General features: G+C 37.4%; 2 protein-coding genes across 2 annotated transcripts; both read left to right on the forward strand.

Annotated features, from left to right (window-relative positions):
* Positions 1 to 5,855: 5,855 nt before the first annotated feature.
* Positions 5,856 to 8,224, forward strand: LOC145774350 (RNA-binding region-containing protein 3-like). The gene has a single exon (XM_082585579.1). The coding sequence runs from the start codon at positions 5,894 to 5,896 to the stop codon at positions 7,361 to 7,363; it is 1,470 nt and encodes a 489-aa protein (XP_082441705.1). The 5' UTR covers positions 5,856 to 5,893; the 3' UTR covers positions 7,364 to 8,224.
* On the forward strand, positions 8,224 to 12,473 carry LOC145774351 (coiled-coil domain-containing protein 42 homolog). Its single transcript, XM_082585580.1, has 2 exons — positions 8,224 to 8,369; positions 10,588 to 12,473. Exons 1-2 carry the CDS (start codon positions 8,264 to 8,266, stop codon positions 11,643 to 11,645), a joined length of 1,164 nt encoding a protein of 387 aa, XP_082441706.1. The 5' UTR covers positions 8,224 to 8,263; the 3' UTR covers positions 11,646 to 12,473.
* Positions 12,474 to 15,410: the final 2,937 nt, after the last annotated feature.

Below are 15,410 nucleotides of genomic sequence, written 5' to 3' on the forward strand. Positions count from 1 at the left end.
GCTACACTTCTTCTTCCGTCCCTACTTGAGGTAGCGATATAGGCTGACTGTGGCTGCCAATCTCTTCAGTTTGTTTAGCAGAGGCAATTTTTACGAACTTCAAAATGGCTCCCTCATTTTTTTTTAGTTGCTCTTCTCTAGCATTATTTTTCTTTCTAAAAAAAAAGCTCCAAAAAGCGCTAAAAAACTTGATTAAAAAGTGTATTCGTGACAATCCAGACTCTTATTTGGCATTTCTTCAATTAAAAAATACTTTTCAACAACCAATCAATGGTTAGTTTTTCAGTAACAGGCAGAGATGTACGTATACGCCGCAAATTCTACGCCGTAGACTTTTTGTTTACGCTAACGCTTACGGCCACATTTTTTGGATAGTTGTCGCTTGAGGCTATACGGCTGTAAAGTTTTCGCGGATTTTTAGCGTATAGCGTCAACATATACTTTTTAATGTCTTTTTTTTCGCTGCAACACGCTATAATCCCTTCCTGCGCTGCAGTTGAAAAACTGTTTTCAATGGGCAAAGACATATATTGAAACCAACACGCAGCAAAATGTCAGATGAACACTTTCACATGCTTGTGTTTTTTCATGGAAATTCAAAATAGAACTTGTTTGTTTCGAGTGGTTTATACCGTGTGAATGTTTGGTACCCAGCAAACAAAATGAGTTTACGCTAGTGTATGCGCTGACGCTGACGCCGCCAACTTTTTTTACAAGTTACGTTGACGCATACGGCGTATGGTTTTTCGAACGTTTGCGTTTACGCTGACGGCGTCAATATTTTTTGTATACGCGTACATCACTGGTAACAGGAACATAGGCTAGTACAAGTTGTAGCCCGGCTGAACTTGTGTTTGGTAGAGCAACTCGCTCTATCATTCCTTTTGTAGCCTACCCAATGTAGCCTACGTTTGATCCTTCGAAAAGGATAAATCATCGAAAGCAAAGTAAAACAATTCTACGACAAAAACGTAAAAGATTTAAGTGTCCTCTGTCCTGCTCTGTCCAAATCAATCTGTATATGCAATAACTGCAACAGCACATGCAACGTGCATGCAACGCACATGCAATAACTTTCTTCGTATTGTATTTGACATTAACCGCAGAGAAAGCATAAAAGGTGTAATGGAACTCAATAATTTAAAATCAATTAGCCACATGAAAAATACACAGATTGCAACTTTCATGTATTCAAAAAACCTACTTCCTACAACATTTAATGATATAATTATGTGTAAACAATCAAATAGCCTAACAAAAAGAAGTAATTCTCCTTATATTCCGATATATTGCAGAATTAACACTTGCAAACAATCAATACGGTACATGGGGCCAACAATTTGGAACAAGCTGTGTGCTTCTAGTGCATCTTGGCCTGCCAGCTAACAAAAATCGTCTTTTATTTTTTATGTGCTTCTAGTGCTTCTTGGCCTACCAGCTAACAAGAACTCGTCTTTTATTATTTCTTGTACTTCTAAGTAGTTCTTCTGCACTAGCTGACAACAAACACGTCGTTTATTTTTATGCCTTCAAGTGCTTCTTGGCCTACCAGCTAACAAAAATCGTCTTTTATGTTTTATGGTCACAGCGGTAAACCATAATCTCTTCGTGGGAAAATTGTAACATAAAGTTCCCGGATCCGTTTGTCTGCATGTAGTGACCGAAAAAGAAACACTCCTTGAAACGTCTATTCAATAAGTGTATTCCTGTAAAATTAGCCCGCGGCTATCGAAATCGAGATGCAACGCCTTACACCTCTAAAAACTGTCACTACGATACAGATTACTTGGATAAAAGACGGAGAATTTGTCCAGCTAGCAAGCACCAAATAAACCAGTTAAATGTGCGACCGACTTCCAACAAACAACTTCAAGAATGAATCAGCAAAATTTGTGATAACTCAAAGGCACGTCAGCAGTTCGTGACGCAATATCTCATGTTTAAACAGGTTTCAAACTGAAACAGGTTTAAACCGGTTTGACACAAGTCTTACGAACGATGGTGCAATTTTGGCTCATGTTTTAGGAATTTCCATGACGTAATATTCAGTAGACTTGAACGGTTTTTATATGACGTTTGATTAGGTGAACAATTGTCTGGAACACAAGCTTCCCCCTACTATAAGAAATGAATGCAAAACTGTAAAAGCTTTAAATCAAAAATGAACAAGCTAAATCTTCCTTGAAATAATCCTATCTAAGTATAACATACACCAAACTTACTAATATTTTTTTTTGCCCAGAAATGATAGGCCAAAGTGTGTAGATTTATTAGCAAAATAGTAAGGTTGTAAGTACTCCTACTGGCCTTCTGGTTCTTGTGTTTATTGTCCACAGAAGTTCTATAGAGTCTGCAGAAGTTTTTCCATCCTCTTCGACCAATCACCATCTTTCGATGAAGCGGTGGCCATGTGCTCCAACCAGTTGTTTTATATCAATATCTTGGACTGGATCGTCATGCTATTGTCTGATTGTTTATCTATTTTTCTAACATGCCAAATTGGATTTTTTTTCACTTTTGTTATGGTTTAACGTGTAAAACATACGGTAGCCTAACCCAAATTTATCATATTACTGTGACATGCCACTACTACATCCCAGCTGGCGATGCCTGTCGTTTTTGCATTAATTCAATGTTTGCTAACGTTGGATCAGTGTGGAGGTGACGAGTTTAGCTGACTGGGGTCTAAAATTATCGCTTTATCAACGCAAGTTTTATCAAAGCACGCTTGATATCTTCAAGATATAACTTCCCTGGGTATAATTGAATTTTCGCAAGATGATGATGTTGTTTTTGCTAGTTTGTTTTATTTGTTTTTGTCATTGTTTTCCTGTCGTCAAGTTATAGCCTATCTATTTTGTGAGTCGTGCAAAGCCTATGGTGCGTTGCGCTTGAAATGGCTTTGCCCGTGGTAGGAGTTCTTTGTGGGGTTTTCTTTGCCTGCCTTGCTCTTCTTTGCTATGAGCTAAACGCATCAAGACGTGTTCGCCTTACGACCATCAGCACTCTTGATAACGCACCATGGCCGATCTTCATAGCAACTGTCCAAACAAATATAGTCTAAATATATGTTGTTTATTTGTTTGTTTTTTTTTTAACATTTTCTTTTTTTATTTTCCCTTCATATCTTAAATTTTTCTGAAGGTGTTGCGACCATGCCAAATTTCTTTCAAATCAATAACTTACTTCGGTCTCAAGCACGTTTTAACGTTCGCGTTTTGTCGCTTCTACCCTTTTCTCGACCTTTGCTATGTTGACGTGAATTGTTTTGATATGATGGTCAGAAATAAAAACAACTGAACTGAACTGATTTCCAACACCCAGATAAGTTTAGCTGGTTCAAAGGAACTGTAGGCTATTAAAACAATTAAGTTATTTGGTTGTACGAATTTGATCATTACGAGTAGGCCTAATAGTGCCACTTACAAAATAAAAAGAGTTCATGCAGTGCTGGTCTTTGAGGTGTGCAAATCGTGTGATCGCACAGGGCCCGCAAATTAGGGGCCCGCAATTTACTCAGAAAATGCAGTAATTTTTGTCATTTCCAATGGAAAAATGGCACCATTTTGCAGTAGGCTAATATTCATACCTAAATTTTTGTTGAACATGCTCTCAGAATGCACCAAATTCAAAGTAATTTTTCAAAATTTTCTGGAGGAGGCCCCCCACACTCTCCGCCGCTGGGTGTCGCCTTCGGAAAACACACCGTCAGGCTTCGCCCGCCGGCGTCAAAACCTCCCCTTCTCCTTTCAAAATACCTAGCTACCGTACGCTACTGAATTGGATCATTGTCATTGGGGCCCGCAAAGCATATTCCGCACAGGGCCCGAAATACCCGAAGACGGCACTGGTTCATGTTTACTCATTGTAAAAGACGTGTGATGAATCTTCGTATTATTAGGCTACTACCCACTACCAGAAGCCTGTCAACAAGGTGAGCCTTGCAAGCCACAACAATATGAACAGCAGATGAAGTCTGACCAAGAGGGTCCTTGGAGAAGCCGAAAACCTCCCGCAAGATTAGCTGATTATGTGTATTATCAATACTATTTCGTATGTTTATTGCATTGCTTATACTCCTCATATTTTGTGAAAACGTAGTGGACTATTCTTAAAGGCCCACTAAATGAAAATTTCAAACGGGAATTAAGCATTAAAATGCGTAAACTGAACATTTAAGAATACATTTCAAGAAAAATTACCTAAAAAAAATTGTTTTCAATGGCGCTGGCAAGGCCCAAAGTCCAATGTTTCATTTATTTTTATTTTTTTCAAAATAACCAAAAGTGCAAACACTGCTCGAGAATACGTCACTATTGACAGCAATAACAAAAGCCACGTTACCACTTCTGATGTTTTGAGCAAACTGTCTGATGTTTTGATGTTGAAATCTGATGTTTTGATGTACATACATACATAGCCTACAGTCAAATCGCCCGCAGTAACAATTATTGCGAGATCAGCTGATTGCTAGTCTCTAGTGACGCAGACTGTACAGTCGCACGCTTCGCTGCTCAAGCCCAATCTCGTTTTGAAAGCTCTGACAAAAACACGCGCGCAATGGTGGTCAGACCGCAATGGGGCACAATTTTATTGAAAATTGTTTTATGGTAGCATGTTAAACAGAAAGAACATGGAAAATCGCCAAGTCAGGTTTTTCCTTTAGTATCCCTTTAAAGAAGGATGTTGATGGAACCTCAACCACCAACGTAAATTGCGTGACGTCATATCTAGTAGACGTCGTATTCTTAGTTCTGTGTTTAGAGTAATCATTCTTTAGTTGCATCTATTACAGTTGATACCTAATATATGTTCTTTCTCTCACTCTCTCCTTTTTGTTAACACTCAAAGAAACATTTAAGTGGAAACTCATATTATTGTAACCACTGTTTCTAAATAACTTTTTTTGTATCAGTAAATAATTGAAGTTAAAAAAAATCACACAAAATAAAGGAAGATTTATCTAATTTTTTGTGTGTGCAATCTTCCAACTAAAAGCCTGCAAAAAACAAAGTATGTGCCAAAGCAGATCTTTTTTATTCCATATTTGAATAGATTCTCTTTGCATTCCCAAATGCATGAATCATTTGAATGGTTTCATTCACCTATCCATGAAGATAAAAAAGCACGCATTATTACATGCATACGTATCTTCAGCTTCAAAAATTGCAAGTGAACTCCAACTAAATTTTCCACAGGCTTTTGTCGGTGAAACTGAGAATGGAAATGGATGTACTGTATCTTGGACGGAAAACATTTTGAGCTTGTTTTATTATGATTTTTCGATTGGAAACACTCGTATTGTTGCCATGACTGGTTCTATTTTTTATGAGAGTAGAAAGGTTTGGTTTTGAATGTTTATCCTCGGACTGACAAAGCCTTGATAGTCAATCAATCACTGGTTTATTTTTTTTCTCAAATTATCACGAAAAATACATACAAATACAAATAGGTTATTCCTGATAGTTTCGCATACTTGTAGAGGCTCTTGACGCAGGGTCGGTTACCGAGATTGGCAGAGTAAAGTTTTCCGATTGTTGAAGTGTTGTTACTGGGTAATTATTTTATCGATTAGGTGTCGCTGAATTTAGAGAAGTCCTTAAAATGCGCTGCTCAAGCACGCACCCTAAGAGTTGAACCAGCGCCGCGTGATCTTGAAGTTTTTTTGTTTACGAAGTTATGCGCTTACCCACTTAGGTATCGGGGCGAACTTGTAATTTTGATCTGGCTATCAATAGTAAACAAAAAAATCCTGGATGTGTGCAGGCGGAAATAAACGACAGTGCATATAAGAATATGTAGGCTACAGTGTTTTCATGTTGATTGAGATTAATATTTTCTGTTTTTGCAGGTCCCAATTTGCTAATTCTTAATTTGTACTGATAGTCAAATCATGAAAAATAGAAAGAAGAGTGAAGTGTTGTTAATTAAGAACTTACCTCCTACTTTAACTCGAGAGGAAAGATCAAGTTTATTGTCATGTTTTGGAGCTACAGATGTCTGTGTCATGCCAGACAGAGGTCGCATGAAACATTCAGCATTTGCTACTTTTCCTGATTCTGCTCATGCCACTGCAGCATTGGACCGTCTTCATCAAATTGAGGTTTTAGGATCTGTTTTGACAGCTGAATATTCTTCCAACATTTCAAAACAGAATGAAGCTTCTTCATCTAATGCGACTTTTGATAATGGAAAAGACCAGGGTAATAATAAAAATAATAAAAACGCTCCCATATTAAAGAAAAGTTGCAAATGCACTCGTAAACTTCCTAAAATTTCTTTATCTGGCCTGGATTATAGTTCAAACCCCTGTTTGAAATATGCATACCCAGAACCTAATGCTGACATTCTTCTGAATATCTGTGGAGCTCTGTTGACTGTTCCAAAGTTTTATACTCAAGTTTTGCACCTGATGAACAAGATGAACTTGTATGCCCCATTTTCTCCCAATACATTTATTCCACCAATTTTAATCGATCATTTTTGTAAAGTTGTAAATCTTCCATCACATTCTTTCAGTAACGTCACACAACAAGAGTCTCACAAGTCATCAGAAGAATCAGAACTTGAAGATGATGAATTAGCTCATCGTGATTATAACTTGTTGCCTCCAGAGCGAGCAACTAAAAGTTATAAACGAAAATTGAAGCTGTCGAATTCACCAAAAAGAAAACTTGCTCGAATGAAAGTTAGTAATTCCACTGCAGCCGAGCCGACAACTTCTGATCAAAAGACCAAGATTTCTGAGGTATTTGAATCTCAAGCATCAGGAGTAGTAAAACCACATATCTCACTATCGGTTCCGCAAATTATAAATACCAAGGATATACAAAGTGATAGAGTGGATGCTGTGCAATTGGATAACAATAAGCAGGTGGCCAGACAAGAAAAGAATGAGGAGCAGGGATTTGGGAAGATAGTTCCATTTGACAAACAACTAAACATACAGGAACATAAAGACATTGGAGATTATGTCCTTACAAAAGATTTCATTACACTACAGCAGCTACTATCAGGCAAACTGTCATCTAAGGAAATGTCTGCAATGCCACTGTTTAAGAATTACAAGTGCGGATCACCATCGTGTCGTTTGTATATAAAAAATGTATCAAAGAAAGCTACAGAAAAGGATATTCAGTATATCTTTGGTCATTTTGTTAATCTTAGTGATGAAGAAGAAGTAAAAATGTTTGATGTACGAGTGATGATGCAAGGCCGTATGAAGGGCCAAGCATTTGTTGGTCTACCTACAGTTGAATCAGCTATAAAGGCCGTCAAGCTTACAAATGGCTACCAACTTATCGATAAACCAATTGTTGTTTCATTTGCTCGTTCAGCTAAACCAAAGAATGCTGCATCTTAATATTTTCTCTTTCATTACCAACAACAATTGGAAGACTTTGCCAATACTCCAGGTTTTGAAGATTTGTTGCTTGTAACATGAACGCTTTACAGTTTCAGAAATTGTCTTTGATTCAATGTAGTAATTCAAATGATTCTTTTTTTTAAAAAAAACTGCAGGATTCATCTGGTGCATAGTATTTAGCTAATTACATAATTATCTGAGCTTTTTATACATTCATCCACATCATATTGTCTATTTGATTTGTACGCCTAGCCGGCAGTCGCCTACGCCATCACTTGACAAATGTTTGTCAATGATTTGTAATCTACAATCCAGTAACATGAATGTCATGATTATCCTGCGTGCAAAATAACAGAATATGTCAATATATATTGATTCTAATGCCGTAGGCTATGTGTAAATTACTAACAATAATATGCAAACTGCTGCAAGATAATTAATGTTTCCATTTTTGTTTGTTGTTGGTAAACCTGGTCTCTACTGAATATTGTTGTTTTGTCATCATTGTCATCGATGAAATGAATGAATAAAGTAACAGGAATAAATACCAAATAAATCATAATAAAGACTTAATAATAAGTAATAAATACCCTGACACAACATGCTGTATTGTTGACGCCATGTCATCCATTGCACAGTTTAAAGGTGTTATGAATTATCAAATGATTTTGTTGAAGATGTAAAATAAACAAATTGTTTTTAAAGGTTTTCATTTCTACTTCGTATTTTTTTGGACATTTTAACTCACTTTAAGTATGCTGCTAGTGCTATGCCACCCAGTTCTTGTACACAAGTACATTACGATGTGGTTCTACAGTTTCTCAATTTACTTTTGCTTATTGTTGTGACAATTTCAGACTTCCAATATTTGTTTGATTAATTGAACGTGAAGTGACTATGCCTATGGCAGCAACAGGGAGTGATGATGGGACCTACCAACTCAACCTTAAGCAACAAAAGAGCAACGTCTTTGTAACGCAACTCAATGAACACGAACAAGAAGGTGATACAGCTTTAATGCATATCACATGTGAATCAGTAGTTTCTTGGAGTTTTTAGTGATGCTGCACAGTAGGTGTCTCCCTTTCATTGAAGTCAGGCTAATGCATAATGTAGTAGGTTTGGTTTGTATTCCACAACGCTGCGTCATAAAGTTACAAATTGAAGCAATGTTCGATCATATTTGATATATTGATGTATGTTCTATTGTTCTTAACTTTTATAAAATTAACAAGTAGGCTAGCTTAACATCATATTGAAAATGTCAAGCAAGTCAGATCCATTTCCTGCCATGAACAACTTTTATTTATGTAGACACCCACTAAAATAAAAATACAGAGAAAACATAATGATTTCTTTAAAATGCACATGAATTTATTTTCATATGAGTCAGTTCACCCTTATACAGTTAAAAAGTCGAGTTTTAGAAGAAGGCTACTAGATTATCTTCACTTAAGCTTATTCAAATGATAGCCTATTGATTCAGTTTTTGAGTTCGAATCAGCTCAACTGAAGATGACAGAGATATTAAACAATCAAAATCCACCTTTTTTGCTATGTACGATTGATCTAACTTGAGTGAAAGTATTTTATTTGTAATAAACAAAGAAAGAACCAAAAATGTAAATATTAACTTTTGTTCGGCTGATTTTACTCAGTCTCATTACATTTATTTATATTGCAAGACATGTAACCAAGTTGTTCATATCAAGCATTGTGGGTTTGACACCTGTCAGAAGGTTTCTTTTTGTTGATAATTTTTTGGATTCATTATTTCTTTTTTATTGATCTAAATTGACTTTGTTTGATCTGTACATTGTAGAACAAAGTCAACTCTAACATAGGTAACCCCAGCTTGAACAAATGAGAGTTGTTGAAAAGCTTCAGTGCCACAGTCTGCTGGCTGATCTCTCTTGTCACTGATCTCTCCCATTCGTGCATACACATAGCTTCTGCAAACTTTGCTTCTGGAATGCATGACTTAAATGCATTAAAATTTAGCAGCAACCATAAGGATTTAAGCTATTGTTGTTAAGATATCAATCGGACAATAAAAATATTTGTACAATTGTTCGCTGGGTTTTGTCCAAATTTTGAAGATGTTATGGATGGAGGAACATATCGGCTTTGCTATACAAAAATTGTTTTGGCGCCTTATACTGTATTACTACACTACTACAGTATATGGATTTGCTTCACATGTGTGCAGTAGTACTTACTGTCTTACTTATGTATATTAATCTACGTAGACATTTACCAGAGTGTGCTTGCATGTAGGACAGGTACTAGGTTCTATAAATTAAAAATAAATTATTAAAACCATAAACAGATCATTGATAGCAACTTAATAGGATTGAATTGCATAATTCAACAACAATACATAAAAATAAAAGATAACTACATAAATTCGAACGTTTTCGGCAAAACTTTCTGCCCTCGTCATGAAAATAACCTAATTCATCTAAACAAAACAACAGATATTCGTGAAATGTTATGACTGAAATTAATTACAATCTGCAATTGAGCTACGTATAACCACAACTGAAGAACAAACACAAAAGGTGTTAACACTCTGTTATAAACTATACAGGAATGTGGTCACAAGACAAGATAGCGAGCGGTACAATATTAAAGAGATCAAGGAAAACAACTAAACAACATGAAACAAACGTAATTTAGTATAAATTTAACAAGAAAGATGTATTTTTTAAGCAATAATTTACTGGAGGGGCATCTTTCTTGTTAAATTTATACTAAATGACGTTTGTTATATGTTATTTAGTAGTTTTCCTTGATCTCTTTAATATTGTCACCGCTCGCCATCTTGTCTTGTGACCACATTCCTGTATAGTTTATAACAGAGTGTTAACACCTTTTGTGTTTGTTCTTCAGTTGTGGTTATACGTAGCTCAATTGCAGATTGTAATTAATTTCAGTCATAACATTTCACGAATATCTGTTGTTTTGTTTACATGAATTACGTTACTTTCATGACGAAGGCAGAAAGTTTTGCCGAAAATGTTCGAATTTATGTAGTTATCTTTTATTTTTATGTATTGTTTATGAATTATGCAATTCAATCCTATCAAGTTGCTATCATCTGTCCATGGTTTTCAAAAACCATCTTTAAATCAAAGCAAAATTATTAAAACTATTCCCTACTGCAAACATCTTGATCTTCTTCTTGCTTGTTTGGTCACATTGTGTCCTCTTCTTTCCAGATGGCGACATTCGCCGCTTTCCCGTTGTCAAGGAAACGTCTGACGAACTCCTGAGGACTGGGATCAATACCCTCCAGAAGACATCGCTTCTACGGAAGGCTGTGGAGGTTAAAGTGGTGGATGAGGAACTAGCAGCAAAACGAGAAGAGTTCAGAAAGAGAATGGAAGCAAATAAATCCAAGGAGGAATTACTGAAGAAGAAACAAGAGAAGATCAAGGAGCGGGTGAACAAGTTTGACAAATTTTTGAAAGAAAATGAAGCGAAGAGGAATCGAGCTCTGCAAAAGTATCAGAAGGAAGTGCGAGCAAATAAGTCAAGATCTTTGGAGCTTGTCCAGATGCAACTGGAGATGGAGCAGTTCGAACAGACTAAGGAGAACGTGTTAAAAAAATTGGAACAACATAAAAAGTTTGCAGATTTCATGGCGAGAGTAGTTGATAATCTTCCAGATAATTACATTGAGATGAGAGAAGAAAACATGATCTCAAGCTTCATCCAACGCCACGAGGGACTTGCTGCTACACATAAAGATCTCATCCAACGAAATAAAGACAGATCTGAGAAAATGGAAAGAGGTCAACGGAAACTAGAGCTGATGCGACAGGAGAGAGGAAAACAAAGACTCCTCATCAATCAGGAGCTAGCGGATTTGCAGAAGTACCAGGAGGAGCTAGGTAGGAGGACTAGAAGACTGGAGCAACAGATGAATGACAACACCAAAGCACGACGATCCGGTATGAGCGAGATCGGGCGGATAACAATGGCGATTGACAACATTGCCTTGTCATGTCACAATCGCTCGTGGTCAAACCTTCCCGACATGAGCAACTTGGATAAACTCTCGATGATCGAACAGCACTTCCAGCACAGAGAGCAGGTCAGGAAATATGCCCAAGATCTGATGGACGCTGAAGCAAACTCTTCCTTAACCAGGTTTCCTTCAAAATCTTCCGTCGATTTTCCGGAAATGACGAAACTGCCTTCCATTGTGACGTTTGCCGACACCAAACGATCGAAAATGACGCGCTCCGACGTGAAGAAGCCCCAGGTTGGGTAGGCTGGCTGGGAACCCTCATTCTGAGCACCTTGACGAAGTTGCATGTGGGATTGTCTGGTTGTTTTAACGTTAAACACGCGCTTAGCTTCAACAATTCAAAATATTTTTCATGCATTGAACCAAAAAGGGTAATTTTCAACCCCTGGATGTTTGTTCTGAACCGGTAATTGTTTCAAACATATAAACCCACGACTCGTAATGAACTGTAGCAACTTTGTTGGTGGATTCATCGTCCATAGATGTTGGTTGTTTCCTCGATCAGTAAATGTTCAAACGTTGATTCAACGTAAAAATCCTTTAATTTAAACCAATCAATCCTTTATGTTTCTTCCTTCCCATTAAGATCATGTTTCCTTTTTGTTTGCCTCATTCTTTTTTGTGACGTCGTTTACGTGTGACATCACACAGAAGGATTCGCCACAGTCTTTATTCTTATCATCCAAATCGTTGTATCGCGACCTTCAACCATGCGATCATGCGATGCCATTCTATCACGTTGTAATCAGCTGAAACTTTTATGTGTTTTACGCAATAACTTTATTAATAAATCAAATTTATTTTCCGTAAAATCGAGCTCATTTTCCAGGAATTTGTTTTCAGTGAAAATACTGCATCTCCTCCGAAAGAATTCGTTCGTCACTTTATTGAAGTGCAGTTCAACGTAGAATTGGAATCGAACGGCAGAACACTTGATCGGGGTTCTTGTGCTTTCTTTATTGTTTAAATGTTTTTATTAGTATTTTATTGTAAACCGTCTGCTTCAGAACATAACTGAAGCATTCTTGAAACTCGGTTGCTACGTTGTTACAATTAAGAAAAGCTGGAATACTTATTGCTTATGTTTCACGCACCTTGCATCCTCGGATGTAGTAGCATGTGTACACAAATCTCATTGGCGGTCGCTGATATCATCTGCTGGGCTCCCCGAAGATATGCAAACCCGGCATGATTTGAACAGCCGCCCAGTGAATCATCTTTTTTACATTATTTCAATGTTAGCAGACACTGAGTTGAAAAAACAATGATTTTCTGACTGGATGAATTATTCGCAAACAAATGAATGGCTGGCCGATGTTCAACGACAACAATGACGTCATTGCGAGGAACTTCTTGTTACTGTTTCTGTTACGATTTTTCAGAGAAAAACTGAGCAACTCAGGTGAATATTTCAAACTGAAAGCAGCACAAACGCGTAAAAGTAACGTTGGTACCAGGGAGACACCTACGGTGGTGGAAATCCGAAAAAAATTCTCTCAAGGTGGCGCACGACTGATTACTGCTACAAGATGCCAAAAAATTAAAAGTTCCTAAAAATCCTACGTATAAATATGAATCGTATTTCCAATGCATCGCTCAGCAAACTATTACTTTCTATTGGAATATTACGCACCAAACCAACAGGGCAGGTCCTCATCATGTCACTCATATCGTTGGCTGGTTTGGTTTTGAATCTTTGTCCTCAGACTGACAAAGCCTTGATAGGTTATTCCTGGTAGTTTCGCATTCTTGTAGAGGCTCTTGACGCAAGGCCGGTCACCGATATTGACAGAGTGAAGTTTTCGATTGTTGAAGTGTTGTTGCCGGAGAATTATTCCATTCACTAGGTGCCGCTGGTGAGCAGTCCTGAAATGCGTTGCTCAAGCGCACACCCCGAGAGTCGAATCAGCGCCGCTTGATCTTGAGCCGGGCGCGTAACCACTGAGCTAACGGGGCGGACGATCGTGCTTGCATGGGTACGTATTGTATATAGCCACGAGAAAATTATCAAAGTCAGTCAGACAGGAAAGTCACAAGCGGAAGCGACTCCACTTTTCTCAGACCAGATTGCTTTGCAGAATACAAAAATCTTCTAATCTATACGCACAGACAGGGCCTCCAAGAGCCCTGCCGGGCCGCGAAATTTTTTTTCCCACGAGATTTTTGTCATTGATTCTAGTCACTCTAAAAGCAAGATTTTCCGAAAGTGTTTTGAGAGATTGGTTGATTCAGATTGCGAAATAACTATTTGCCAATGAAATTGTGCAATGATAATAAAATATAAGCTTTCCCTAACCCTACTTTTTTTGAAAAGCTCTTGTGCACCGCAAAAATTAATTTAAAGAAAAAAAAAGTTTGACCACGACGGGCCTCGAACTCCCGTTCTCCCGATCAGTAGGCAGAGGATGAAACCACTGATCCAACCGTGCCAACGAGAAAATGTTGCATTCACACGGTTTTAATACAAACTTTTACCAAAATATGTAAATGAGACAGAAATCTGGTGGGAAAAAAATTTTCGCTGCCGGGCCCCCCAGCCCGACATGTCGCGTGATATCTCACCAATCACAAGCAAAATTTGCGGTGCGCGTTCTTACAAAGAATAAATTAGGTTAAAGTATTAACACTCCATTATTTCACAAACAATGTACTATTGTAAATATAACTTTAATTTCACAGATACACACTAGTTATCATCATTCATTATCAGCCATTGTTGTTCCACTGCAGGATGAAGGCCTTCCCCATATCTTTATAATTTTGTCTGTCTTTGCACGTTTGTGTCCAGTGTTTGTCGAATTGGTAGAGTTCGTCTCGCCATCTTGTTTTCTGTTTCCCTCTTTTACGTTTGTTGTCAAGCGGTATCCAGTCAGTAGCTCTTCTTGTCCATCTGTTGTCAGTTGTTTGCATGATATGTCCTGCCCAATTCCACTTTAAACTTTTTATTGTTTGAATGATATCTTTGATTTGTGTTTGTTGTCGTTATACTAGTTATACACAATGTTATACTAGTTATACTAGATAAAATGCTAAAACACTACATAGTGTAAATATAGCCTCAATAGCGTTGTCAGATATGGAATTCTGCCCTAATTTGAAGAAAAGTTTATAGCTGTTGAAAACAAAAACTTGTATTTTGGATATTTTTTTTTAGTCCTGGGCAAAGAACAAAACCCTAACCTTTCCTAACTCTAACCCTTCCTAACTCTGGCAACAAGTGGGTAAAATCAGCCATTTCGAAGATAAAAATTGCAATACTATCCGACATGACTGACATAGCATTGCATATGTGTGCTTACAGCTTTACATTAACATACAATAAGTTTCAGGTACCATTTCTGACCTTGAAATCTGCAGAGACTAGGGCAGCAAACTTAGAATGAATGCATTGCTATTGTTTATGACATTAAGAAATACCAACTTCAAAATATTAAAAAAAATTTATGCAAAATTGACCTTAACACGCAAATTTAAACATTTTATTGGCCCCCTGAACGCAAAAAAATGAAAATATTGTTGTTCTAAAAAAGGCCATACCCATGAGGGGGCCCATTCAAAATACAAAACTAATATTCATATAAAAAACAATATTTTATGCAAAATCGACCTGAGCAAGCAAATTTAAACATTTTGTCGGGCCTCCCTAAACTCAAAAAATTGAAAATTCTGTAATTTAAAAAAAAGGCATAGCCTAGGTTACCCATAAGGGGGGCCCCATTCGACATACGGAACTAATTTAAAAACAATGTTTTATGAAAAATCGTTGAAATCAATCTTTTTATCGCGTGAATTTAGACATTTTGTCGGGCCCCCTTGAACTCACCGGGCCCCGGTGCAATGCACCGGTTGTCCCCCCGTCTTGTGGGCCCTGCGCACAGAACTCGCATAGTTCGAAGAAAAAAAGTATATTCATCCGTCATAGCACAATGGTCGTCTGGCCTGCCAAAAGTCAAGCGGCCCATCGACAAATTTTCCTAACTCCTTGTACGCAAATCCATCCCTTTGTAC

Source organism: Aplidium turbinatum, chromosome 7 (genome assembly GCF_918807975.1).
Source record: "Aplidium turbinatum chromosome 7, kaAplTurb1.1, whole genome shotgun sequence".
Classification (NCBI taxonomy): Eukaryota; Metazoa; Chordata; class Ascidiacea; order Aplousobranchia; family Polyclinidae; genus Aplidium; species Aplidium turbinatum.